Source organism: Truncatella angustata, assembly GCF_020726525.1.
Source record: "Truncatella angustata strain MPI-SDFR-AT-0073 chromosome Unknown BKA67scaffold_9, whole genome shotgun sequence".
Lineage (NCBI taxonomy): Eukaryota > Fungi > Ascomycota > Sordariomycetes > Amphisphaeriales > Sporocadaceae > Truncatella > Truncatella angustata.
Genome location: NW_025763389.1, coordinates 2,119,852 through 2,146,213, shown reverse-complemented (window position 1 = coordinate 2,146,213; position 26,362 = coordinate 2,119,852). Strand labels below are relative to the sequence as shown.

Here is a 26,362-nt window from a genome sequence, read left to right as displayed (position 1 = left end):
CGATTGACGGTTATACCAACAGCGTCACAGCAGTAACTATACTAGGCGCGAAAATGATTGATTGTGAGACAAGTTAAATGCTAGCCTCGTTTGATTGGTTGATACCCAGCGTAGATTGCCGGTTCAGGTTATACTGTACCACGCGGGAAGCTATATCTGAGCTTTTATGGTTTCATGGACCATGAGTATACACCGGACACCACTAATGCTATTGTGATTGACTTTTTCTTCTACTCATTTTCTTTTTGTTATCATGATACAGTCTTAAGCTCTTGGATATGACGAGCACGATAGTACATCTGCATGAGATGGTGCAGTCTGTGATACACTAATCCGTACCGAACCGTAGACCGCCGTGCCCTCCCATCTCGCTTCGTGTGATAAGCATGCCCCGCTGGTGGACTACTTACAAAAAGTACATGCTGAAGATATTATTTGATCAATAAAACTTAGCATACGCTGGTGTTTACCAACCTAAGTCCATCACAGACCAGGGCACAGAAGAGGCACTCAGTATATAGACTTTGATCACGTTTAAAATGTACAGTGGTTGTCATGAGCAATGAACTCTTGTGTAAGTATATGGTATCTGAATGCCGCATTATTAATTAATAGGTGTCTGAAATGTGCGCCTGTGCCGTGCCCAGATACAATGCCTGTTTCCTTCTCCTTCAAAAGTCCGGTTGCGAAAGGTGCCCGAACTAATCCTGAGTAGGGCATCATGAGTTTAACGGAAAGAAATTGTGAGACCTACCTTTCGGATATTCGATGCAATTAATTACACGAGGACAATTTTTTACGACCCCTCGTAGTCTCATCCGGTCAGTGGATGATAGTGCTTTGAGGTCTAGTTTACAGTTATTGGCTTGTCCAAGAGCCATTTAATTTACTAGTAAAGGTTTCGTCATAAATAACTCCAACACGAGAATCTTTACGAATGGAGTCGAGCAACGACCAAATTAGAAGAAATATCTTATCCTAAGATGTGTCCAACAATGAATGACAAAGGTGCTGCATATAAACGAATGTAATCATCTTTGTGTATATAGACAATCGTCATCGTAGCGGTAGATCGTTGACAGACACATCCGTTGTCTAATGTTCGGTTTTGGTAGTACAAAAAAAATCGCAGTTCAATAAAGACGTCATTAACTGTTGCATTTGAATATGTGAGCCTACCTATGAGTGCCAGCTGATGTGATACGATTGCGCAAATGCATAGCGGCACTTCGATGTTTTACATTGGAGAAAGAATAGTCACAATGATTTTTGCGTCGAATAATGACCTCTGATTGTCAGACGGAGCTTGCTGTCAGAGAACGATGAACTATGTCAGACGATATTGTTACAAGGGAGTGCTAGGGTGTTATTATTGACGCGCTGAGCCCTAATCTCTATCACATATAGGGACTTACAGCCCTTACATGCTTAATAACAGTCCAATACCGGATAAGCTATGACAAACCAATACTAACATGATTCAGACAGAGAACCAGCTTCAATATGACTGCACATTGAGCGGCTGCCAAGGAAGCTGGTGACCTGGCCAATGGAACTATGACGACCTTTGGATGATAGTTCCATTAGATTACAATTGCGTACCTATACATTATGAGTTGAGACAGCACGCGGTTCGACAGGATATGAATTTGATGGCTTTGCATATGACGTGAATGGATGGTGGCGATATCGATGGTGGTGACTACTAAGGGCAGATGTGGCTATTTAAAGTACTCCAAGTCTGAGGATATTTCAGTGATGTGGTGTCCCGAGGAAAAAATATGGCCGACAAGATACATAGAAATACAAATTTGAAAAAGATGATATTTGGTGGAGGCAAATATCGTTTAAAGAGCATCCGTACCAGCCTTTAAGGAAGGGGACCGTGATGTGAATTATACGATGACGAGGCTTGATAGCTCAGTGAAACAATTTACATAGAGGAGGCTACTTTCAATATATTACGAGATCAATCATAGCTCCGAGCATCAAGCACGCCACAGAATCATATCAATACGTCACCTATATCACAAAGCGGAGTGGATGTCACTGGCTGATCAGTTTGGAGAGCGAGACACAATATGGAAAAGGCAACGCCATGTTTCAGGCAATATGGGTGAGAATGTGACTGGCTAAGAATGGCCCTGAAGGTTGCGACAACGGAACGCGTCCAAACAAACACGGTCAATAGATCCCATATCAGGGGAGCAATTGTTCCGCATCCGCGCTCGGGTTTACATCAGCGAGATACCATTATGAGCTGAAGTTCGATCTCTACGGTGGAGCGTGCGATTCCAGACATCATGATATAGTGTGATCTCTAAAACAACATATTCCAGCACAGCAATCATGTGCGCTAGTCTTGTACGTGCTCCAAGTAAGCTACCTCGAATTTCATGCTTGCGCTAAATCAAACGTCTTTCTGATAGACAGCTGAAGTGTGCTTGAGCGTTGCACGCCGAGCCGTCTGACGATAGATTCAGCGCCTTGGCAATGGACGGATATTGTATTCTGATCCAAACTCAATGGACTACCTATATCACTGTGACATGTCTCATATTTTGCTGTCGGCCACTTGCCCGAAACCAAACTACCGAGTTGTCAGCAGTGTCACCAAAGTAGATGGGTTTGGGTACGGAGAGCGTACTGGACAAGTAAGTGTTACTTGTAACCTGAGATTGAGAAATTGTCTCTTCGTTACTTCAAGCGTCTTTTTTTTTTCTCCTGTCGATGAAAGTTGAGATGTGCAAAAGAACATAAAAAATATCACACAACTGGACTGTCAAAGGTACGTTATTGCCTGCTGCCGCGGCGCACACTTCTGCACATGACCGTTGCCTCCGAAATGCTGCGCTAATGTTGAGCCACATCATTACAACTCATCATACACTGCGATTAACACTCTCGTACGTTCATCATGCCCGGTGGAACGATATCCGGCAATTGCAACTAAAGCTGGAAGCTGGAGGAGGAGCAGCAGCCGGAGCAGCCGTGGGACCAGCAGTGTCAACCCAGGAACGCCAGCAAGTAAACACATTCTCTATCTTGAGAAAAGAGCCTCGCGTCCACGCTTGCCATCGATATCGCATAGGCGGCAAACTTAAACCACCCCCCCGTAAAAAGTACCACGATTTGGGCGTGTTGTGATCGCACGCAAGACACACATCGTATTCCACGCTCGGTATCACTAGGCCATATACAGCAGGCTTGATGGCTTCGTAGTTGAAGCCGTTTTCCCGAACGTGACACGAAACATATTGGTAACGTAATGTCTTCACGAAAGAAGGATCAATTGCTAGCTCATGAGATGTCGTAATAGAAGATGTCGTCTAGCAGGGCTTATCATTCAGCCCCTTTGGAGACGAGTGCTTGTGCATATCGACAGCGGGCCCCACGCATGCTCCCGCTCGGAGATCGAGCAGGTTCGTTGACGAATTTGGGGCAATGTCTAGGTTCATCTTCCACCTATCCGACCACAACCAATGACAACGGCTCGTTTATTCGTAACGCTAGATCGCGTGCTAGTTCGAATGACCAGGACTAGAATCTCCCAGTGCCATACCCGGCCAACTACGCCAATCACAGCCCGATCGCATTGCCACCTGTCTAAATGGGTTAGCATTCACCGGCTCCAGGTTGAGGTTACAACGCCTATTGGACATTTCTGGACCAGAGGGTTGGAATAAGCTGCGAGAAGCTGCGCCAATCTTTGCGGCGATTGCACCTGCAGGACATGTCTGGGCGCTACCGTAGATCCGGCTCATGAAAGCTTATCACGGCCGCTAATGTGATTAAGCTTTCTTGGTTTAGCTCTCGTAATAGCTTCTCGAAGTGCCTTGGTCTAGGTGTTAGTCCCCCGGAAATCACCCCCCCTGAGTTCTGTCACCTTCTCGATTGAGTTGCAACGAAGCAAAAATAAGCTTGATTTGACAATAGACAGCCGCCGACTATAGATTCCGTCATAGCAGCCACGACTATAATCGTCCATTAGGCTGAATTCGCCGTGTCCAACGCGATGGCTTCTAAGTTTGTCTCAGCGTAAGACGCCAAGTAATCTTCCCGCTGTCTCTGCAATGCGTGTCACAGATCTGGAGTAGGACGCGCAAGAAATGACCGCAGAGGCGCATTCTTCTGAGTCGCCATCACTCAGCACCCTGATGGACACTGACTTGTCGTGGGCGCCATCCAGGCTAGAATCACGAAAGACGGGACGGGATGGGAGTATACACCCAAATACAGAAGGTGGCACGTCGGCTCAATGCATGGCACGTGGTCCTACTTTAATAAAGGACAATCAAATAAAAATCGGTGCAAGCATTCTCGGCCCCACATGAGCAACCGACGGAGACCAGTGGATTCATTCTAACCTGCTGTGCAATCGCCACTGCGGCAGACGATGCTGGGCGCATTGATGCTCAATCTTGAGCCTCATTTCCACTCGCTTTAGAGTTACGAACCAATAGCTGGCCTATGTCGCAATGGGGGTCGACACTCTGGAATGGAAGATCTTGCTTTTACAGGAAATCCAGGTACTGCATGCACAAAGCTGATTGGCCTTGCCTTGGTCTCATAATCAATAGCCCCAGCTGGCTAACAGCTCTTAGTTTGGTGTCACTTGACTCAGGGGCCTAAGCAAGCGGGGCACATGGAGTTTACCGCTTTATGGAGATTACAGTACAGTGGTAGTTCTGTCCGAGGCGACGCGAGGATTCGTGGGATTTTTCTACCTGGTCATGATAACAGCTCGTACCATGCCCCACGATTCGTGAACGCTACTTCATCTTTTTCCACAGCTGGTCCTGCATGAAGTTGTTGGAGGGTGGTCTAGAAGACATGCCCAATGACAAGGGCCAAGCTTCGCCGAGAAGATGCAGTGACATCGACCATGAACAAGCTTTGGCAAGCATTATGATGTGTGGTGGGAGGCGATGGGGTATGCCAACGTCTGGAAATCATTGGGAAAGGTCTCCATCATGATCGGCACGACGATTATAAAACTGATCATCTCCCTCCGCCAGGAACACCATTGCTCTCTCAGCACCAGCCTTCTCTTCTCCAACACAGCTGTAGTCGGTGATCCAGAGCCAAGATAATCAAGATGCAGACCTTTGCGCAGACCTTCCTCCTGGCCTCGGCCGCCATCCTCTCTTTCACCTCGGCCGCGCCAGTCGAGGGCCCTGAGACCAAGGACTTCACTGTCAAGCAGGTCCGCAACCCTCACTACGTCCGCAACGGTGCTGCTGCTCTGGCCAAGGCCTACCGCAAGTACGGTGCTCCCCTTCCCGAGTACCTCACCCAGGCCCTCAACCACACCACCACCAAGCGTGCCACCACCGGCAGCGCGGTCACCACGCCCGAGGAGTACGATGTCGAGTACCTCACTCCCGTCAGCATCGGTACCCCCGCCCAGACGCTGAACTTGGATTTCGATACTGGGTCCTCGGATCTGTGGGTCTTCAGCACCGGGTTGGCCTCTTCCTACCAGACCGGCCACAGCGTGTACAACCCTTCCAAGAGCACCACCTCTAAGCTGCTGTCTGGCTACTCCTGGGATATCTCCTACGGTGATGGCAGTGGAGCCTCCGGTACCGTATACACTGACGTCGTCAACATCGGAGGTGTCTCCTACTCCGCCCAGGCTGTTGAGGCCGCAACCACGATCTCCACCGAGTTCACCCAGGACACCAACAACGACGGTCTCGTTGGTCTGGCCTTCAGCACCATCAACACTGTCTCGCCCAAATCCCAGAAGACCTTCTTCGACAACGTCAAGTCCTCGCTCAGCTCCCCGCTGTTCACTGCTGACTTGAAGCACAACACTGCGTGAGTATTCCTGTGATGTTGTACTAAGCGAACTTGACTAATACGACCTCCAGTGGTACTTACGACTTCGGCTACGTTGACAGCACCAAGTACACCGGCTCCATTGCCTACACTTCTGTCACCTCCTCGCAGGGTTTCTGGCAGTTCTCTGCCTCCAGCTACAAGGTCGGCACCACCACCTACAGCACCGCCGTTAGCGGTATTGCCGACACTGGCACGACCCTGCTCCTGCTGCCCGCCACCGTTGTCAAGAACTACTACGCCAAGGTCACTGGCTCCAGCAACTCCAACACCTACGGTGGTTACGTCTTCCCCTGCACTGCTACCCTGCCCACCTTCACCTACACCGTCGGCTCAGTCAGCATCGTCATCCCCGCCACCTACCTCAACTACGCCCCCGTCGAGGATGGCTCTTCCACCTGCTACGGTGGTCTCCAGTCCTCCGCCGGCATCGGTATCAACATCTACGGTGACATCGCCCTGAAGGCTGCCTACGTTGTCTTCAACGGTGCCACCACCCCCACCCTTGGCTTCGCCACCAAGACTTTGTAAAGTGGTCGAAACTTTTACCCATGATGAAGAGATAGCGTTGCATGGGGTTGACAATTAGCATGTTGGCATTGTTTTTGGATAATGAGGTTATGTTGCATAAATATCCAGCGGCGACGCTGCTGTCGATATGAATATCATTCTTACTGTAGTGAAAATATTACACGCTGGCTTGATGAATCGTTTGTGCTTCCTGTCCCTTAGCCGATGCAAATTTGTGACAGTGTGACCAATCGTCTTAGCGAGAATTGCGACCGGGGATGCAGGCATGGCTCATGCTTGTTTCATGCAAGTCGCGGCAGAATCGTGCTCAGCTGCGGTACAAGACTATATAGCAGGGCCAATGGCAAACACGACCCCGCCGAACCGAACTCGCGGGCCGTAGCACACTTCGGCTTCGATGCATTTGTGACAACCTTTCTATGTCAGGGAGGCGGTGTTGATGCAAAACGGCGGCCAGGTTTCATGCCTATATTTAGAGAAAGAAGAGGGAAATAGACCACTCGCATGCTGTATCACACTGCTCAGTCCCCAAGGTGGTTGGGACATCACCAAGAGTGCTTGGCTGTGTGTGCGATACTGCAACTAGCAAGCACGTGCAGCTAACTGCCCTGCCACGAAGATGATGCCCCTTGCCAACATTGGCAAGATGCGCCTCATCATAAATCTTCGGAAAGAGGGAAGTGGCAGGCGGGGGGACTTTGTCGGATGACTAGAAGAGGAGTAGATAACCCAGAACGCTCATCAATTATGTCGCTCAGAACTCTTGGAGCGGAGAAGCCAGAGTCAAGATGACAAACCCGGGTTGCTGTCTTATCAATTCGTGCAGCTCCAGCTGCCTCAAAGATAATTTGGTTGCAGCTAGACTTTCAGAAACAGTCTTCATACCAAGTTCAGGTTCAACCAGTACTTCAATTTTGACTAAGACTTCAACGTTGACCAAGTCTTCAGCCTTCACCAAGTCTTCAACCTCATACAGGCATACGTCTTCAACGCCAGTATCCTCGCTTACATCAATTTTAACAAAGACCACGAATCAAACCACAGCGCCACGTTCAACGCAAGTCACAACGCAGACTAGCGATGGAGACTCGTCGCGCCCGATACCTGTCACTATCACCTCGACCACTGTGATCTCCGACCCAGCCGCTACTAACCCTACAACCGCGACGAGTCCAGAACCGATAGGGTCGGATGTCACGATCGTCGTGCAACCGACAGCTGAAACATCGTCTGGTGCTTCACAGGCTCCCTCAACGTCTGCTGCCCCAGTTGGCCCCATTGTGGGTGGCGTAGTCGGCGGGGTGCTTGTGCTTGCCGCTGTTATCCTCATTTGTTGGTGGAGAAGGCGCAGAGACTTTGAGCAACAGAAATCAATGCGAGAAGACCACATGACTACCTCGAGACCAGGACGACCACCTTCTCCCATATATCCATATAGGCCCTACAAAGGTGGGGGTTCCAGGAATTATTCGAGATTCAGTCACTGACCACATGCAGGTTCAATAACCACCAATCCCACAATAGACAGCCGTGAAAAGACTTTGTACCCTAGTGGCAGGAATTTCGAGGCACAATCAATAGTCGGCAGTCCTAGCCCGCCGCCTTCGGGAGTGTGGGCATTCACGACCAGAGACAGTCCTTACCCTGAGCCCCTACATTTTGGACCAGGGGAGTCTGTTTCAGAGGCGAGACATGAGATTAGCATAATATCTGAGCTTGACGGCAATAGGATGCCCAAGGAGAATGGCCCATACGCAGGTGGATTGCGTGTCGTGAACTAAGAATTTCTGAAGATGCTGTGATAGGGAATCAGGTATGCCTGTCGGCTACGTACTAGTGATACAGGTAAAGCATGCGGTCGAGATACTTGTTTAAATAGTGTTTAGTCTTGCTTTTCTCCGAACAGTCCTCAAAGCGCAAAATCGAGGACTTGTCGTAAATCAACACGCCCAATTGAGTATTGCCAAGTCAGACCAAAAGACAACCCCATCAGGCCAGTGCAGGAATAATGTTGTTCGAATTTATGATGGTGTCGAGCTTGAGCACATAATTGACGTCGTTCTCAGTCTCCAGATCGTCTTGGTTCCAAGCGGCTTGTAGCATCCGGGAAACTGCCTCCAAACTCCGCAGATTTGACCTGGTAGCATTGCGCTCAATGAGATCCAGGATGAATTTTCGTTGCTCGTCACTCCTAGCTTCCAGTCCAAGGATGAAGATGGCAAGGGATGCACTAGAGGTATCTTGTTGTTGAAAGATCTCAAACCCGCGCTCGACAAGGCGCATAATCTTGATAGATTGACCGGAAAAGTTGCATGAAGTTCGTTCGAGGTAGATGAGCGCTGCAATTTGGTACAGTTCAGCACCCATTAGGTACGCCTCAGTTGATGAAGACCCCAGATTCTCAGGACACTACAGTATCTGGAGTTAGGAATTACTTCTTCAGAATGGGTCGAGCGGTCTCCGGAAATATTTTGAGACAGTCACATATAGACAGTTGCCTTTGGTCCCCAATTTCGGCTCTGTAGATATGCAATAACGGGTAGGAAGTAGGTTCGAAGATTGCTTACGAATGGAACGGTCATGACCCTATTTTCAAGGTCTTTCAGATATGCAGCATATTCTTGACTAAAGTAGCCTTCTTCTGTTGGTCTTTTGACGGTATTAGAAATTTCGTAGAGAAGATCGAGCATTGGGTGCGAACAATCGGAAATATTTGGCACCTAAAAGAACGTCAGAGACAGTGAATACTCCGAGGATCTGATAACTCGTACAAGCTTCTTCATGCATACGACATGTTGGATTCCCGGATCATGGGATAGCTGACGACGATACGCCGCTTGCCAGTGACGCAAAGTGAATATGCCGATGACGAAATGATAGTCCACCCAGTCGAGTAAAGCAGAGAACTCGCCTGAGAATGGCTGCTCTCTGAGTTTCAGGGCCTGCATGAGATTTTTCGAGCCAACGACATACAGCATCCATTGCATATGCGTGTCGCAGGCGTCTTCAATCTGTAATCAGCTGTCAGTCATGTCGTTGCGGGAAGATTCGACAGGGAAATACCTCGAAATAGCATAGAATCATCACAGCTACTACATGCTGAATACCATCCACGGGAGTCATGCCGTTCTTGCTGCTGGCCTTCAATGTTTGCAGTGTAAATGACTTCAAGCGCAGCGCTTCGGAACCTCGACCGGTTCTATGCAACGCTGATAGGGCTAGAGTAGCCTGGATGATTGCATTCGAAGAAAGAGAATTATCCGAAAAAGCCAACTTGCGAATCAGACCATGAAAGTGCACGCTATCTTGGTTGAAATTGCCTATGCTACTGAACACTTTTACGCAAACTAGATATTATAAGCACCAGTTTCGAGAACCGAGTCTGGTTCACTTACAGTACTCGAGCAAGTCTGCGAGTTTCCTATTCAGGTGATATGGATTCAGTTGGACGTTCAGAGTCGACGAATTGAAGTGTGTGAGAAGGTACTGGTGTTCGAGATTATTCTCTCCTCGTCCGTTTTGGGAGAGGAACTCGTGAAGATGAATGTCCCAGAATCCAACATTCACAAATTGAACACTGCCATAACGGCTGGGCTTTCTGGCAACAATTAAGTTTGTATGCTTTAGGGCACGTCGCTTGTCATTTGCCCTCGGCCAAGACAGCCGTAGGCCGTAGTGGCACTGTCTCTTTGCCTGCGCACACCTCAAACATTGTGGGTGTATGCGGTCACAACGCACTTTCCGATCTACAAACTGTTAATTAGGAGCACCAATATGAGGGTCGAACATCACCTTTGCATGTCCAGCAAGCATCCGACGACATTTTAATGCAATAGCTTCAACCCAGAGCTGCCGCGCAAAGTTTCATATGAACGCAGAAAGTTGCTCTTCTTCCAATCCGAGGGCACCTGTTGTTGCTGACATTTGAAAGAGCGGAACTTCGCGGAAGATTAAAGTCACTGCATATATGAGTGGCTTACTAACTCGAGAATTGTCAACCTCATGTGTCCCACCTCTTAACCCAATCGAGAAGCAAGTCAACTTTCTGCGAGCACCCACAGCCAAGCCATACCTTTTCGGGGCAAGCCCTGTAGCTAAGCGCTCCCGCTTGTGGTATCCCCGTACATTGGTTTGGACTCTTCGTCGCGTTATCACGTATTATGTTTAAAATTTATTTAGAGCATGTTAATAACCTGAAATGACGTCCGCTGGCATGGTGCATACGTGAGGATCCTGGCTCGATTTGAAATCCATTTTACAAATGCTATGCTGTATTGGTTGAACTGGTAAACAGAAGTGCTGCCGAGTCATGATTGTCTTCAAGTATATATTAGGACGAAAGCCCAGGTCAATGTGAAACTCGTTCACTCACAACCCATCAAGATATACACGATCAATCTATTAGTCGGAGATTCGGCTCTTGTCACCCCATTTGATAGTTCTCTCAAGCAAAACGGCTCCTCTGAAAGATGCCTTCATACGTGATCACCGGCGTGTCTCGAGGTCTCGGTGTAAGTATGACTGTCGCATCGACTAGTGCGAATATTGTTGATAGAAAGACCTCAGTTCGAATTCCTGCGTCAGCTCTCCGCCAACACGGATAACACCATATTTGGTCTTGTTCGTGATAAAGCCACCACCGACAGCAAAGTTCAGGCCGAGCTTTCTGGGCGACAGAACATCCACATCATAGAAGCTGACCAGACGGACCACGAAGCTTTGAAGAAAGCAGCTGACTATGTTGCTGCTGCGACCGGCGGCAGTATCGACTACATCATTGTCAATGCCGCAATAGCATCAAAATGGTCCTCATTGGCTGATTTCGGCGAACTGTGCGTCACATTCTTGCTCGTTTGCCGTCTTTAACCCATACGTATCAAAAACTGATGTACATATACTGTCAGATCCGAAGACACGCCGCGTCTTCAGCGCGAACTCATCGATACCTTCAACGTCAACGTGGTCGGCCCCATCGACGTGTTCAATGTCTTCGTGCCGCTCCTGCTGAAGGGTGACACCAAGAAAGCAATCGCTATATCTACAGGCTTGGCCGATCGGGATTTGACCGTTGAGTATGACATCGACGTTGCTGCCCCCTACGCGATCAGCAAGGCTGCCCTGAACATGGCGATAGCGAAATTCAGCGCTTTGTATCGTTCCCAAGGTATTCTATTCATGGCTATTTCTCCTGGTGTCGTGAACACCGACATGAATTATTCTGGTGGTGAGTACTAAGTGCAAGCCTTGTAGAGCTGCTAAGCAGTTTGCTAATGATAAATGTAGAAACCGAAGCGCAGCAGAAGAAGGCAGGGCAACTTGTTTCCAGTTTTCTCAAGTACCAACCGAATTTCAAACAAGCTGACACGCCACAAGACTCTGTCAAATCTGTCCTGTCAGTCATCGAGAATTCAAGCGTGGAGGGTGGCCAGGCGGGTGCGTTTCTTTCCCATTTTGGGACTAAGAGATGGCTCTAGCGAAGCAAAATAGCCTTGATAATGGCAAAGTCTAGTCTAGTATGGTAGAATCAAAGTCAAGCTTGATAAAATTTCATTACAATCTACTCTAGCTCGTACCACTTGAGCTCAGTGGAGTTGAAACCACGTTAGACGTGTAAAGAGGTAGCGTAACTCTCTTATCAGTCGTCATATCTAGATGAAAAGTTTAGAACCGTGGTATCTGGTCTTCTCTCCATAACCTCCAGTGGCAGCGCTCTTCACGGGAGTCCGCTTTGGGAAGCCATCGAAGGACGCGGCATAGGTCGCTACAGAATGAGCAATGAGCTATGACGTGTCAGTAAGTCGAAGATGCAAGAATAATGTAATTTGGAAACTCACTTTCGTGTTGACCTCCCAAGCGGTAAGGTTGAGATTGCTGACATCATCGCACAACTGATGGTAGCAAGGATCAAACCAATCTCCTGCCTTCCCGCCAAACTTCTGCTCTTCCTCTTTCGTCTTGACACCCTCAGCGCCGGTAGCGATACCGCCAGCTGGAATACCAGCACGAATGAAACCATCGTAGTCACTTCTACCATCGAACGGGATAAAAGTATAGTTGAGACCCTTGGATTTATACCAGTCAACGTATAAATCCCGCAGCTCCTGAGAACCGGTTGGGCTATCAGCGTTCGTGGCGTTATAGATCTGGTAAGCGAAATTTGGGCTTGCCATCATGTCGTAGTCCATAAATAGGCGGATCTTTAGGTTTTCCTCCGGGGAAAGCGTAGCTGCGTAGTGATCGGATCCGAGGAGACCTTCTTCCTCAGCAGCCCACCAGGAGAAACGTACGCAGTTGTTGACATTGAATTTGGTCAGTTGCTTGGCGACCTCGAGAACACTCAAGCTGCCAGACCCATCGTCGTTGATACCAGGGCCTTCCGTAACGCTGTCACTGTGACCGCCAAGCATTACACAGTTATCGGGGTCACCTTGAACGGTCTGAGCGATGATGTTGTCGGTGTATGTAGTCGTGACATCGGCATCGATATAAGCAATAGCATCAACTCGCTCGCCCTTCGCGAGCTTCTTGAGAACAGGTGCGGCATCGCTGTCTGATAGACCGAAAGTGGCGACATGGTATGGAGATGGCGTTCCCAAGGTTCCATGAAGAGGTCCCTCATCATTGTTGAAAATGACGGTTGCTACGGCGCCTGCCTTTCCAGCATTCTCGGATTTCACGCCGAAAGCACATGTGCCACGTTCGACGAAAGCGATATTGCCGGCAACCTCAGCCGGAAAGTCGGATGACTTGCACCCGCTGTTCTTGACGATGACAATATCTGCATGCACCGGCTCTTTGTCCTTCGTTGGAGGAGTTAAGCCCATGGCTGATGCCGATCCAGGCACCTGATCTCCTAACACGAGACGAAATTCAGCGACCCGACCAGTGACAGCAGGGAACGTCTGGTTTGATAAAGTATAGTAATCTCCGAGTTCCGCTAGAGAAGAGTAGATGTAAGAGAGCGTGCCAAGGTGACCTTGAACCTGTCAGTAGAGGCACCATCGACGAAAGATAAGCAGCATCAGGTGACACATAGCTAGGAATGTGCACTACCTTCACTTCCGATCACACGAGTCGGGTGGTTATACTCGTCCTCTCCTAGCTTCGCAATCTCATACAATTCCTTCGCACGAGCGAGGAGATTGTCTGTCTTGATGCTGTCCTGGAGAGCTTCAGTATCGACCAACGGCCGGCCGGCGATGACCATCGGCTTTTCGTCCTGATTAAGGCCGAGCGGGACTTGTTGAGCGAGTGCTTGAAAACCGCTCATGAGAGCAAGGCTCCCCGCCATCTGAAAACGACCGTATCCAACCATGTTTGCGTCTTGTTGAGTGGTTTATGGTAAAGAATGAGAGAATTGGCAACAAACCGGTGACGGGGCGATAGAGCAAGTGTGCGTCATGTGCTCTGTTGTTGACATGATGATCAGCTGGGGGTGGCCCATGCAAGACGCCATTCTTCAAATGGTTAGTTCCCTGATAAGCGATGCAGGTACCACTTTGGCGTTTCTGCTCGTAACGCGAATTGAATTCCCTGTTCGCGGAACGATTCAACGTGTCGGAATCACACGCGGGATCGTGAACATGATGTTGTAGTCGCAAAAATGAATCAAGTATGGTTTTATGGTGTGACCTGGGCATTTTAGGATCCTGATTGGTGTCTGTTCAGACTATTTCAGATGGAAGATATCGCTATTCGCTGGGTCACAATCGCGTCCTACGTTTCCAGGGGCGCCTGTGGGGCCTAATCCAAAGTCAACTTTACAGGGCTGTCAGAGTCACTGTATCACCGACCAGATCAATTACGATAGAACATCAAGTCTAACAGCCGCCACACCCACAAAGACGGACGTAGCTCACTTTCATGCTGGTTATTGATATCATTGGTCGTATGGTGTGAGACACGAATCCTCGACTAAGCATCTACCTGCCTAACCTTGTACTCGAACAATTCATTGCTCGGCGCTGCACTATGATCCTGCAACTTGGCAGGAACCTCGAAACCTCCAGCAGGAACACGGTACTCAAACTTCTTTCCCGGCTCGGGCTTTTGACCATCGATTTCGTAGGGGAATGTGAGGTACTCCGGCATGAGACCAGCTTGAATCAGCGCTGTACACTGATCCCATGCGATGTGCTCATGGTACAGGCGGTCACCTCGGATATTGACGATGGAGGTGAAAGGGATCCTCAATGGCTTGCCCGTAGGCGGCACGCCGGGTAGTCTAAGAGAGTCAGCAAGGTTTGTTCTATGCTACGCACAAGTGCATTTTGGGATGCAGTCATACAGCCAGTTGACTTTCGCCGTGTGCGTAAGGCAGAAAACAAACTCATCCACAATCCTGTCGACGCCGATCGTCCTGCTGACGAGCTCTAATTGCGTGTCTTCGGGGTTGCTAAAGATGAAGTGATGGCGATAAAAGTTTGTCAATCTCTCACGACCAACGCCACCGGTCATGGTAGGGATGTGGTTGACGTAAGGTTCATCAACCATGGTAAGCATGGTGTTCTCGACTGAGCGGTTTTCAAACTCGTAATATGTGTGCTCATCCCATATTTTCTCGAGGTCAAAGATAGGCCCTTCAAGGTGCCTCTTAATAAAAGTGAGACCCCTCGTATGCGCCACCGAGGCAGCAGAGTAGTGGAAACCTTCTGCTCCAGGTACGATGAACGCCTCCGATTTAGCTTGGACGTAATCATACGTGGTTGTGTTGTGTCTTGACAGTGGCGTTACTGGAGTGCCTGCAATATGTACGACCTCCGGCTTCACTGAAAGGTCCCATTCCGCCGAAAATGAAACTGACACCAAGATGCTTGCGGCAGCCTTGTAGGCCGTTTGAAGTTTTGCTGCAAAGCCATCAGGATAATGCGATGGTGTTCCGTATACTGCAATCGACGTAAGTCAACCTCATCGTTGGGAGTGCATTTCGAAATACTTACCAACGAGTGCGAATTTGTTCTTGGTGTCGCAAGTCTCTAAATCCACCAACGACTTGACGGCCCTCTCTAAAGCCTGCTCAATATCCCACGTTCCATCACTTACACCATTTTGAGGAAACGTCAACCGCACAACAGCATAGCCCTCCTCTGCCCATTTCTTTTGGGGTGCAGGATCGACGGACTTTGCTACAGCAGAGTAAGGTAGCCCAGCATCCACAAGAACGATGCCGGGTCCGCGACCACGACGTGAAAGCGGGGGCTGCAGTGACGCATTTGTGGCCAATGTGATAATAGGTGCTGAAGGAAGACTCATGATTATCGCGAAAGTCTAAGGAACCCGATATAGATTTAATTAATGATCTTGATGTTCCTTTTTGGATGGGGAAATTTAGAAGTGAATAGATGAGCAAGTATTATTGTGTTCGCCCAGTCAGCCAGTTGGTGCAAGCGGGGTATAGATGGATATTGCAGAGGGTAGTAGGATCACACTCATGAAGTGGCATTGATATATAATATGATACCTTATCGGCATGCCGGATTTACGGAATGATTCATAAAAGCTTATTGATAATGAAGATAATCATGCGGCTCGGTGGTAGTGATTATTTCAAGCTTATGTTCCACTATGAGGTCTCAGAAGGTGGTGAAGCTCGATAAGCACTGAGCGGATGAGTTCCGACCGCACGGTAAGCAGTGCGATAGCCGATCCGGGTAGGGGGGAAATCCCCAGTAACTTTCAAAGCACTTGTGACTGGTAGACGGGCTAAATTGACCTTGTAGCTATAACTGAACACCACTAAAATATACAGACTAAAGGATTAGCACCCCCTAACACTGCTATAGACGGTCGCTAGGACTTGTCCTCTCACTAAATTACTCGCATTGCTTGGATGTGCAATTGCCGCCGACAGAAGCAAGCTGCGGTCCCTACATCTCCGCAATGCAGCTAGACTAGCTAGTCTAGTACTTGTTTTGGTGTTGCGTGCCACCATGTCCAATTCACTGCTATGTATTCCGTAGGTTTTCGACAATTTACCTTGCGGAGAAATAGTCCATCAACAAATTAACACAGACATGAATCTGTACCGTTTGCGTCTATGGCAGCCAGGCATTAAGTAGATCAGCCCCTGGTACATCATAGTTGAATAGCTCAGAGCCTGGTGCTTGATCCCACGCAAAAGGTTCCATTGTTTCAAAGACTGCCAATGTTTTCTTGTGGCCCAAGCCAGGCCCGGCCGATGGTTCACCCATGAGTTGTTCGATGATGGCGCGGCTTTTTGCAGCGCCATTCCATGTCATCTCGAGGTCTTTCAGAAACGTGACGCACTTTTTCACATCGGCAATGTTTTGGTCTCTTGGTTGTCCGGGCATTTGAAGTCTGTGATAGTTGTCAGATGAACGCAGCGTAATCGTATAGAACAGTGAAAAGGACATACAGTACCAAGCCCGATAGTGTTAGGTAATGCACGCAGAAGGCTAGATGGTGTGAGGGTGGCACAAGTTCCCTAACGAGCTCAGCTGCGTTGATGCAACTTTTTGCTGCGCTGATACAGTGTGACACCGCGTCGACCGTACTAAGTCCCGGCAGCGATTGGTTGACATTTCCCATGAGTGATCTTCCACGTCGTCAGCAGCAAGTGACAACTTGCACATGGTGATGGACAGAAAGGTTACCTGTAAAGATTGAGGAGAGATCCGGCATGAACGATGAACATGATGACACACATCGTCAAGTTCGGACCTCTATCCATATCATTTGCGCTGAAGCGTATATCATCTGGTAAACTAGCGAGCCATTCATTCAGCTTTTTGTCAAGAGCTCCGATAGTGCGCAGATAACGCTTGGCTTTCGTAGGGTCGGAAAGCTCCCTGATTCTCAAAGGCGAATACAATTGTTGTATTTTGCCTCCAATGCGACATAATCGGGCAAAAGCCAGGAAACCTGTCATCAGTGTCGATGCTTGCGGGTTTTGTGGCGGATGCCCTGGATCCCTGCACCATGTATCGAGATCATCGTCACTGATATCCATTGGCAGCTCGCAATGGCAGTCAGCATCCTGTGCTGCCATTGGCCTGCCAAGGCATATCGAAATAACACTTCTCATGCATTAGATTATAATATTTGAGTGAAGACAGGTACATACTCACCGATCAAGGCAGTAAACACTCCACCATATGCGCCTCGATAGCTGCTGTCTAATTATGGCCGCTGGGCTAAGGTCCATGTTTGCACCCATTGAGCTCTATTTTAATCAGTATGTGTGGTTGTCCAATCGTGAAAAGAACCACTCACTAGACTACTCAGATGCATACCTAGGTCTTGAGCAGCACGGACTGCTCTCCCCGCGTAATTCCAGCTTTGTGTGAGCGTGTTCCAACCAGCGCAGCACATTGCAAGCAATGCTAAGCACTGTACGGCCTCGGGCGAGACATCACCAGTAGATGCATAATGCAGCAGGAGAGCTTTTTCATAGTAATCGAGCCCTGCGAACCTTGAGGACTTCCCATTAGAAGGAAGCAGACTTGAAGCGCAGGCACAGACAGCGAAGAAGACGGACAAAAACTTTCGGTCGGGGGGTTCAGCTGACCGTGGAGAGTTCATCTGCCTATAACGAGTCAAGAAGTGCTTTTTATGCAAAACAGGCAATGTGTAGTGAAGTTGGTCAAAATACAAATTAACCAGGAGGTCAGATATGTATTGCGGAGGGCGATTCAGTTGCTCGGCTTTGGGCAGATGAGGTAGTTCAGGCCATCGTTGACCCTGGACGAAAAGGGGTACCTCCAGTGGCCGAGTTATTCTCTCTCCAGTAGTACCTCGACTGACACTAAGTGTACCTGGCGAGTTTGTTCCCGTGGACTGACCAGGTGAAAGGCTTTGTATAGCTTCGATAAGGACCGCATTTGTAGCCCCTCCTACGAACCTGTAACTTGTTAGATGTTCCGGTGCTAGACAGATCTCCAAGACCTACCTCAGCTTTCCATAGGAATCAGTCACTAACGACCCAAACTTTTCTCCAGTGCCAGAAAAGTCTAAATCGTCGTCTTCGAGCTCTTCAGAATCAGACTCATGGCGTGTGCCTTGAGATGGCATATTCACCAGGCTTTGCGCTTCTGTCCGTGCCGCTGCCTCTTGCAAGGCTGGACCTAATGGTGGATGCATATGCTCACCTACCTCTGAAAAAGAATTTGATGTGTTAGCAGCGTGCAAAAACTCATATTCCATAGAATTCGGCGAGGTCTCGAGCCTTGCTCTCGTCAAGGTCTCAACACTGTGTGAGAGCTGGCTAGCAAGACCTTCAAGGCGTTGACAGAAGAGATCCAAATGCTGGCACCTTGACTCGAAAGACATCGCATAACTATTCAATTAGCAAATATTTCGGGCCTCGGTAGATAACTAACATACTGGCGACTTGTGGAGGCATTGTCGTTGCTCCCAGGATACTCACAAGGCATATCACGGGAGCTGCAGTTATGACAAGGGTTTAAGCCATCGCATTTGACCTGGTTTCAGAGTCAGAAAGACGAATGAAAGACAAATCTCTCCGATTCACCTTTTTCCTTCGGCATGAGATGCAGGCTTGCCACACTCTATTGCTAGGAGCTTCAAGAGCTGTTGAATCTCGTTTAGTTGCGTCCCGAACCATTGTGGAGAAAGCTGGGTTTCCGGCGGTTGATATTGAATGGTATCAACCTCCAGAAGTGATGAAGCGATCTCAATATGCGGAGGTCTCAGCCAGTTCCATCCACAAGATCGTAGCCAGATAATGTCCAGCCCCCGACTGTGGTAAACGTTATCCCCGTGGGCGCATTCCCTGCCATTCCTCTCGCCAAGCTAGCAGGCCGTATCGGCATGCTAATGTTAGTGACCCATCCAGCACTTCCCCACTTCCCCAGGCCACTGTAGATAAAGGTCACAGTGGTTGCTAATTGGTTGCGAATTCTTTCAGAAACGTGTATGCAGATTAGCAATGACCAATTGATTGGATGTTTGTTCAAGCCGTTGTCGGTTATGCCTCTGTATCGGCTGTTGTGCCAGAAATTTGCTATTGGAAATAGACTGGGTGCGGTTGAAATATTTGAGTGATTTCGTCATGCTCAAGAAAGCCCATCATCACCAGCGCCGACCTATATGCTCAATGTGTCAAGTGGATTTGCTAGAACCACTATAATCTAGTCACACCCTCCCTGCCTCAAACTCCAATGTTCGTCAAGGTTAATAGAGTTAATGCAAGAACACCCCTAGAATTTGTCCCTCGGAATGAATCTGGATCTATCCCAGCCTGTCGAATAAGGGTCTGGCCAAGGAAAACACCACCGGTATTGCTTCTACTATCCTTTGATCAGGCCACTGCTTTTCGAGCAGTAGATGGTTCGCATCGAGTCAAATTTTGACATGCTTCTAGTGCTTGGGTAAATGCTTTTATGAGACTCTGACAGAAGAAGCCGTGTCCCGAAGATTCAGATCTCATGCGACTGTATAGCAATGACGGATTTTCTGTCGTTGCGCAACTGCAATGCACAATTGAAGACTTAGCGTTCCAGTGTAGAGCAACAGCTATATTATGCAATATGGTGGGTCAGGAACTCCGATAAGTCAAGTCTGTCTGTCGGGATGGCTCCGTGTTCCGAACCGAAGTCAACACAACCTAGCGCACAGTATTCTCATATGCCGAGGTGGTTTACGATTTCTATTAATAGAAGTCGTCAAGTCAAATTGATCTGCTTTTTGTTACGCCTAATGAACAAACCAGCCATGTCAAGCCAAATATCATCACCTGTCGTGAATGCCTCCGGCAAGACCCGCCTTCGGGAATCTCTTGAGAGAGCCAAGCGAGGCGAAGGACCCAGCGTCGGACAATGGCTCGAGTTTCCAGGATATACGCTGGCGAGAACGATAGGTTCATTAGGGCAAGATGTTAGTCATTTCCTCAGCTTGCGATGTGGTAAGAATGCTGATTCGGTAGCGTTCAGTGGGTCCTCATTGATTGCGAACATGGAAACATCGACGACAATGACATGTACCTGCAAGTCGGTGCGATAGCATCGTCTGGGTGCTCGCCAATCGTGAGGATACCAAGCAGTGAGTCATGGATGATGAAGCGGGTACTAGATGCTGGAGCCCACGCAATCATGGTTCCGATGTGCGAGACGAAGGTAGGACTCAACGAGTAAGAGGTGAAGAAAGTGCAGACACTCGGGCTGATATTCGAGTATAGGAGCAAGCAGAGGCCATCGTACGCGCGTGTAAATACCCGTCGAACAATTGGACACAAGGTATTCGTGGGGCCGGTGCTATGTTTGCATCTGCGAACTTCAATCAGACCGGCCGGGAGTATCTGCTAAGCGCAAACGATAACGTCATGATTTGTGTTCAGATCGAATCTCGGAAAGCAGTCGAGAATGTGGAAGAGATCGCCAAGGTAGATGGTATCGGTAAGCCTGAGACTTTCCCCCGAAGCCATACCAAAATGACTGTGCTGATACATGCTCCCTATAGATATGCTCTTCATCGGTCCAAATGACCTTGCTTCATCAATGGGATATGTTGCTTTCGACCACGCTTCGATAGCTGAGGTCCAAGAGGCTTCAGCACGCATTCTCAAGGCAAGTTTGGATGCCGGAAAATATGCGGGCCACTTCGCTTTGAGTGCTGATATTGGTAAGTGATCTCAATGACTTAGACAGGTATACGGCGCGCTCAGCATCTAACATTCCGTTTGTATGCATTAGCGGCGACGCGATATGCACAAGGATTTCATTTCGTCAATTGCGGCGCGGATATTGTCGCTGTCACCGCCTGGATGTCAAACGAAATGGCTAGTCTTAAGAGCCTGGTACAAAATTTAAAGAAGGCAGGACAAGCAAGGGATGGAATAGATGATAGAAATGATGACGAGGTAAGATTGGCAGATAACTACAACTAGGTCAAGTCTGCGACGTCAAAAACAGGCAAAACAAACCGATTCCCAGGGCTTCTGATTTAACACCATCGCGGAGATGCCAATGTAGACAGAAATTACCTTGCCCTTTGCTGGAAGAAGGGGTTCTTAATTCCATTTAACCGCGCATCGTACATATGCAATAAGTGCAAATATAGCATATTTAGTACCATGCAGAATGAATCCTTCACCGCACAGCAAGCCAAAACTGCAGAAGGTTCGGAGACGGCCAGCAACTACGTGCGGGTTAGGTACAGAATCAATTATTCAGTCGGCCATACGATAGTTCCCATGGATTTGCCCAGATTCTTGTATGGCGTATCATTCAGACGCGGGAGCAGTATCACTCTGAATACAAACATCATACCTGGGATCCCGGTCACACCAGATCAGACACAAGAGCCACGATCAGAGTCTCTTACTTACATACTTTTGGAGTGTGATACGGTATTAGCCGTTCTCTTATCACAAACTATGTAAGGTGCTGACGACGTAGGGGACACATTCGACAGAGCCAAAGAGCCGGAACCACATTCAGCATTGAGAGCAGCGCCGTTAGACTCCACAAAAGCAACATACCGACGAAAATATACTTACTTCTAGAGCCTCATGCGCGGAGCTCATGCCGTAGAGCCATACAAGAACACTCTCGAGTTATTTCGAGCTCAACTTTATGAACAGAAGTCGCAGAACTATCCTAGCTTCTCGACACCACATCTACAAAGGTACCACTATACCCAACACTTATGAAAGAATACTACTGGGGATCCTTAACCTGTGTTTTTTGTAGTAGATGTGTTAATCCTTTGATCTGAGTCCGTGATTTATCGGAGCCCGTAATATCTCAAGGAAATGAAAGACCGTTCAGTCTGATTTCTATTCAGTAAATCTCTGAGGTTATATTTACCTATAACAGCCGGGATGTATAAAAGTGGGGTTCTACCATATGATGAATAGGGACCTACTAAAGCCTATCAATAGGGAGCTACGGTCAGTGAATCCAGACCAAACACATAAAAGAGACAAAACAAAAGGAAAAGAATTGTAAAGAAGAGCATTGTTAGACGGTGAGATGCTTTCATATGTGAGATAACATGAAGTAAATCCACGGGTGAAAAAACAGCTCAGTATCCACTGGGTCGACAACTACTTGGTGTGTCACTCCTCCTGGAGAGCAGTATCGAAGCATGCCTCGAGCCGTTCCACTCATCGATTTTTAAAATACTCTCATAAGCAATGATACCAGCCCGATTAGCCCCAGTCCAAAATTATGACCACATTCAGATTAGGCCCTTGGGATAGGAGGATTTTGGGAGGACAAAGGTCATTGTGGGTAGACTCAATCCATACTTGGCGAGTGATGGTGATACGACATGTATCATAGAACCTCTGCAGTGCATCTAGACTAGGTCCAGAAATGGGCCCGCGAGCTCGGATGACCAGAAACAAAAATTTCGTTGAGTGGGCGCCTACCGACACTTCCTGCTTAGGTCAGATATCTTTGGCCGTGTAAGAGCGCTCAAGGGAAGTGTATTACTAATATAGGTATCAGTTTCGTCTTGCGCTATGGACCTCCATACATCCACCATACCCTTAAGCTCTTTGAAGACAGCTTGTCGTTCACATTCATCCATATTGGCATATCCTTTCTGCAGACTATCACCCTTTATCCAAGCCATGTAAATGAAAACTCGTTCCCCATCTTCAGCCCAGCCAAAGACCTCAGGAATCGGTACTTGGCCTTGTAACAGCTGATACATCAAGATTTGAGATTCTGCCTCGGCTACAGTGACGTTGGCTCCGTACTTGACGATCGTATCAAGAAAAGGGATAATGACGGGTTATGAACGATTGAATAGAGTGACCCGATCACGACCCGATGTTTTGTTAAGCGATCGGATTACTGCTGGTGACGGCAATGCAGAAGCTCGTCAGTCCCGGAAAAATCTGGACTGTGGAAAGATGTTCGCATTGAAGGTAAGACCAGGTGAGCAAGCCCTCACTTCCAAATCTTGAATTTCTGCCATCAATTCTAAGGAGCGTAAGGCTTTCCAAGCGGTAGCTAGATGTGATTAAACGTGGTTGGTTCTTGACTTCGTGATGGGCGGACAAAAGAGTGGCTTTAGTTGATGAGAAGAGATGGAGTAGACTTTCGAATACCAAGAATTCATGCGTGCGAAATTTTATAATTACGAGAGTAGCAACGGATCCGATACAAATCATAAACGGCAGGCCGGGGATATTGGTATCAAAGGGAGACAGCTACTAAAAAGCGGGCCCGGCGCGTAACGTTAAGCGTTACGAGGAAGGGAAGGTGAGCTATCAAAAGCTATTACTCCGAGCGTCTACGTGAGATATTGACGCTTCTTAGTATATCAAGGGTAAAGCGGACAGGAAGTCAAGTTTTCTAAGAGCTATAGTCGTGTGTGCTTAAGATTGCGGAGACTGTTAACTATATACTGCCGCCCATTTATATAACATTGAACGCTTGCACAAGGGTGGAAAAGACTTTGTTTGGAAACAGAAACCGTCTGGTTTCGAACGGTACTGATCATGAAGAGTATACGACGCTTAGGATTTGAGCTATCAAATCTTATTACTACAATAGACAACGACTGGTTGATCGACACCTTGCTTCGCCGACCTAACCGACTTGGTAGGTTGAAAGGAAGTCGATTTAAAGTCACTGATCACATTACCTTACTCTACTGAGATATTTGCGGTATATATTATTGTGGCCCAGAGAACTATGTGTTTCATGTTGGTTGTAAGAGTCAAAATAGATGCTTCGATCTAGCTATACCTCAGCTCCACTGCCACCGATCATTCCCAGTTGTCCTGTCCATACGCGTCCGCAAGAAACTGCCTGAACCTCTTCCCCTCACCGGCCGTACTTATTTCCTCGACCTCTTTCTGGCTCAGCCGCAGCGTTGGAACTTGCGTCAAATACTCCTGCAGCCTCTCCCTCTTACCGCTCGTCGTGACGACCACAACACCCCTTTCCACGAGCCACCTCAAGAGCACGGCGCTCGTGCCGACCCTGTGCTTCTCCGCCAACCGCCCGACAACATCATCAACTGGGCCCGGACTCACCCGTGTCAGGGGCGTCAGCGGTCCGAACGCCTCGACCGTGATGCCGTTGCGTCGGCAGAAATCCACAAGCCCCGCGCGCGGCAGGTACGGGTGCAGCTCGACCTGGTTGACGGCAGGCCTGATCCTGGATGTCTCCAGGACCGTCTCGAGGTGCGGGACCTGGAAGTTCGACACCCCAATGTCCCGGGCGAGCCCCTTGTCGACACACGCCTCCATGCCGCGCCAGGCCGCCTGGAGCGCCTCTGCGCTGCCGCGCGCGGAGAACGGCTCGTGAATAAGATACAGGTCGATGTATTCCAGGCCCAGCTTCTGGAGGCTGTCCTGCAGCGAGCCTTGGATGTTTTGGTGGTCGATGGCTTTGGTCGTGACGAACAATTCGGACCTCGGTACGCCGGACTCCTTGATGGCGAGGCCTAGTTCGGCTTCGTTCTTGTAGTCTGGAAGTTTGGGTAAGTCCATGTTTTTCGAATGTCGGTTGTCAAGGCGCTACTGCAATATCAATACTTACGCTGTGCACCATCGAGGTGTCGGTATCCCAGCTCGATCGCGATCTTGATGGCGTCCACCGTCGGCCGGTGGATGTCAGTTTCGGACTTCTTCAACCAAAAAGTTCCGGTACCGTAGCCAATCTGTAGTTCAAGTTGAGTTAGTCGAGTAGAGCCGTGAGACAAAGACAGGAGTATCTACATGCCTGTGGAACTTTGCTCCCGGACGGGAGTTGAACTTCTGGTATAGCCATAAGGTTTATAGTTTCAAGGGGTAGTGATTTAACCTAGATAGTTCCAGTAAATTTTGTTGGGCGCTACTCAAACAATTGGCTGTGTAAAGTGCCCTCTTTATACATCGCAAACTATTTCAAGTTCAATAAGTATATGCTGCAGATTCGCAATGCACGTTGACCAAGCCGGGGATTAGACCAGCGGTACTATTGCCCGGGCATCGTCGGATGGAGCTCGCTTGTATGCGTCAGCGCCGACAACTATAGGCGAGCTAGTGATTGCATCGTCTCGATCACGGGAGACCCATAACCCTCTACCGTGTCAGATACAGCGATTCGTAGTGTTTATTTTCGAGATAGTAAGACGCCTGTCATACGGGGATTAAGACAAATCTCCGATTCCGCAGTATGAGCACCACTATTCCAATGCACCAACGAGCAATGATACCGTAAAAGCGCTTCAAGGCTCGGACACTATGGTCGCATGGAAAACATAAGAATATTGTTCCATATTCTAAGTATATAGTTAAACGTTCTTGCAACGGCGAGCATTAAAATTAACGAACTCAGAAGACGGGCTCGGTTTTGTGGCCGTGACGTCAAGTGCCCGCGCGGGGATCACCTCACCGTGACTGTACACGCAACAAGCAGAATCTAAATACATTGCAGCACGTTCAAGGCAGATACAAAACCAAATCGCAAAATCCATAATGCTCTGTTTTTGAAATAAAACTAATTCTAAAAGTGCCCAAACCCGCTGTCATTACTACAAGACGTCTCACTACCACATACCACTGCTCCGTAAAGAAGAATGACGGGTCGACAAATCCACGACAAGACCAGCGAGCCCATCAAGGATGGCTACCACGTCTACACCAAGATCCGGGGCGGCCGACACGAGGGCGATGTGGAGAAGATCGTGACATCTACATCCGAAGCAGAGAAGGAAGGTGTCAAGAACCCGCCGAAGGTGTGTTCTTGCTTTTCCCCTTTTGCGTTGGTTGAATCCAGTATATGTTACTAAGCATTGTTACACTCATTGCTGACCTGGTATTGTTGTAGGTACTGTTCACAGACCAGGAGGGCAAGGATGTAGCACACAACCCACAAACGTTGGAAGTAAAAGAGCAGCCGGAAGAATACAACAGCTCAGACCAAGTAGGTGCTTGACCCAAGCAATTCAAATGTAGCACCTACAGCAACACAAGGGGATTGCCCAATGTCCTTTCGAAGAAAGCAAGAAAAAAAGCAAGTGGTATTCTTGAGGCTCATGGGCATCGTCATAGCTAAATCTACAG

At 48.4% G+C, this 26,362-nt stretch overlaps 10 protein-coding genes across 10 annotated transcripts; 5 read left to right on the top strand and 5 right to left on the bottom strand.

Annotated features, from left to right (window-relative positions):
- Window positions 1–5,098: 5,098 nt before the first annotated feature.
- On the top strand, window positions 5,099–6,375 carry BKA67DRAFT_525540 (aspartic peptidase domain-containing protein; the record flags this gene model as incomplete). The annotated part of the gene is made up of 2 exons (XM_046098675.1): window positions 5,099–5,823; window positions 5,877–6,375. 2 exons carry the CDS (start codon window positions 5,099–5,101, stop codon window positions 6,373–6,375), a joined length of 1,224 nt encoding a protein of 407 aa, XP_045953697.1.
- A 641-nt stretch (window positions 6,376–7,016) lies between these two features.
- Window positions 7,017–8,340, top strand: BKA67DRAFT_428035 (uncharacterized protein). Its single transcript, XM_046096852.1, has one exon. It carries the CDS (start codon window positions 7,164–7,166, stop codon window positions 7,860–7,862), a length of 699 nt encoding a protein of 232 aa, XP_045953696.1. The 5' UTR covers window positions 7,017–7,163; the 3' UTR covers window positions 7,863–8,340.
- Window positions 8,341–8,364: 24 nt separating this feature from the next.
- On the bottom strand, window positions 8,365–10,087 carry BKA67DRAFT_663521 (fungal-specific transcription factor domain-containing protein; the record flags this gene model as incomplete). Its single annotated transcript, XM_046108199.1, has 6 exons — window positions 8,365–8,784; window positions 8,943–9,095; window positions 9,147–9,386; window positions 9,439–9,722; window positions 9,771–9,973; window positions 10,077–10,087. The coding sequence occupies 6 exons, from the start codon at window positions 10,085–10,087 to the stop codon at window positions 8,365–8,367; spliced, it is 1,311 nt and encodes a 436-aa protein (XP_045953695.1).
- A 500-nt stretch (window positions 10,088–10,587) lies between these two features.
- On the top strand, window positions 10,588–11,889 carry BKA67DRAFT_695624 (uncharacterized protein). The gene is made up of 4 exons (XM_046109311.1): window positions 10,588–10,886; window positions 10,942–11,207; window positions 11,280–11,599; window positions 11,659–11,889. The coding sequence occupies exons 1-4, from the start codon at window positions 10,845–10,847 to the stop codon at window positions 11,847–11,849; spliced, it is 819 nt and encodes a 272-aa protein (XP_045953694.1). The 5' UTR covers window positions 10,588–10,844; the 3' UTR covers window positions 11,850–11,889.
- A 16-nt stretch (window positions 11,890–11,905) lies between these two features.
- Window positions 11,906–13,747, bottom strand: BKA67DRAFT_581889 (aminopeptidase Y precursor). The gene is made up of 3 exons (XM_046103950.1): window positions 13,429–13,747; window positions 12,210–13,351; window positions 11,906–12,155 (listed from the first exon to the last, which is right to left on the bottom strand). Exons 1-3 carry the CDS (start codon window positions 13,688–13,690, stop codon window positions 12,024–12,026), a joined length of 1,536 nt encoding a protein of 511 aa, XP_045953693.1. The 5' UTR covers window positions 13,691–13,747; the 3' UTR covers window positions 11,906–12,023.
- Window positions 13,748–14,211: 464 nt separating this feature from the next.
- On the bottom strand, window positions 14,212–16,017 carry BKA67DRAFT_581887 (uncharacterized protein). Its single transcript, XM_046103949.1, has 3 exons — window positions 15,315–16,017; window positions 14,663–15,260; window positions 14,212–14,599 (listed from the first exon to the last, which is right to left on the bottom strand). Exons 1-3 carry the CDS (start codon window positions 15,625–15,627, stop codon window positions 14,290–14,292), a joined length of 1,221 nt encoding a protein of 406 aa, XP_045953692.1. The 5' UTR covers window positions 15,628–16,017; the 3' UTR covers window positions 14,212–14,289.
- A 392-nt stretch (window positions 16,018–16,409) lies between these two features.
- BKA67DRAFT_663517 (fungal-specific transcription factor domain-containing protein) lies at window positions 16,410–18,405 on the bottom strand (the record flags this gene model as incomplete). The annotated part of the gene is made up of 6 exons (XM_046108198.1): window positions 16,410–16,692; window positions 16,751–16,930; window positions 16,989–17,411; window positions 17,463–17,557; window positions 17,608–18,235; window positions 18,284–18,405. 6 exons carry the CDS (start codon window positions 18,403–18,405, stop codon window positions 16,410–16,412), a joined length of 1,731 nt encoding a protein of 576 aa, XP_045953691.1.
- A 1,177-nt stretch (window positions 18,406–19,582) lies between these two features.
- Window positions 19,583–21,395, top strand: BKA67DRAFT_581880 (Pyruvate/Phosphoenolpyruvate kinase-like domain-containing protein). The gene is made up of 5 exons (XM_046103948.1): window positions 19,583–20,229; window positions 20,286–20,468; window positions 20,531–20,747; window positions 20,812–20,973; window positions 21,045–21,395. Exons 1-5 carry the CDS (start codon window positions 19,927–19,929, stop codon window positions 21,236–21,238), a joined length of 1,059 nt encoding a protein of 352 aa, XP_045953690.1. The 5' UTR covers window positions 19,583–19,926; the 3' UTR covers window positions 21,239–21,395.
- Window positions 21,396–23,961: 2,566 nt separating this feature from the next.
- BKA67DRAFT_581879 (NADP-dependent oxidoreductase domain-containing protein) lies at window positions 23,962–24,877 on the bottom strand. Its single transcript, XM_046103947.1, has one exon. The coding sequence runs from the start codon at window positions 24,803–24,805 to the stop codon at window positions 24,077–24,079; it is 729 nt and encodes a 242-aa protein (XP_045953689.1). The 5' UTR covers window positions 24,806–24,877; the 3' UTR covers window positions 23,962–24,076.
- A 998-nt stretch (window positions 24,878–25,875) lies between these two features.
- Window positions 25,876–26,234, top strand: BKA67DRAFT_663514 (uncharacterized protein; the record flags this gene model as incomplete). The annotated part of the gene is made up of 2 exons (XM_046108197.1): window positions 25,876–26,034; window positions 26,127–26,234. 2 exons carry the CDS (start codon window positions 25,876–25,878, stop codon window positions 26,232–26,234), a joined length of 267 nt encoding a protein of 88 aa, XP_045953688.1.
- Between the last annotated feature and the right edge of the window lie 128 nt (window positions 26,235–26,362).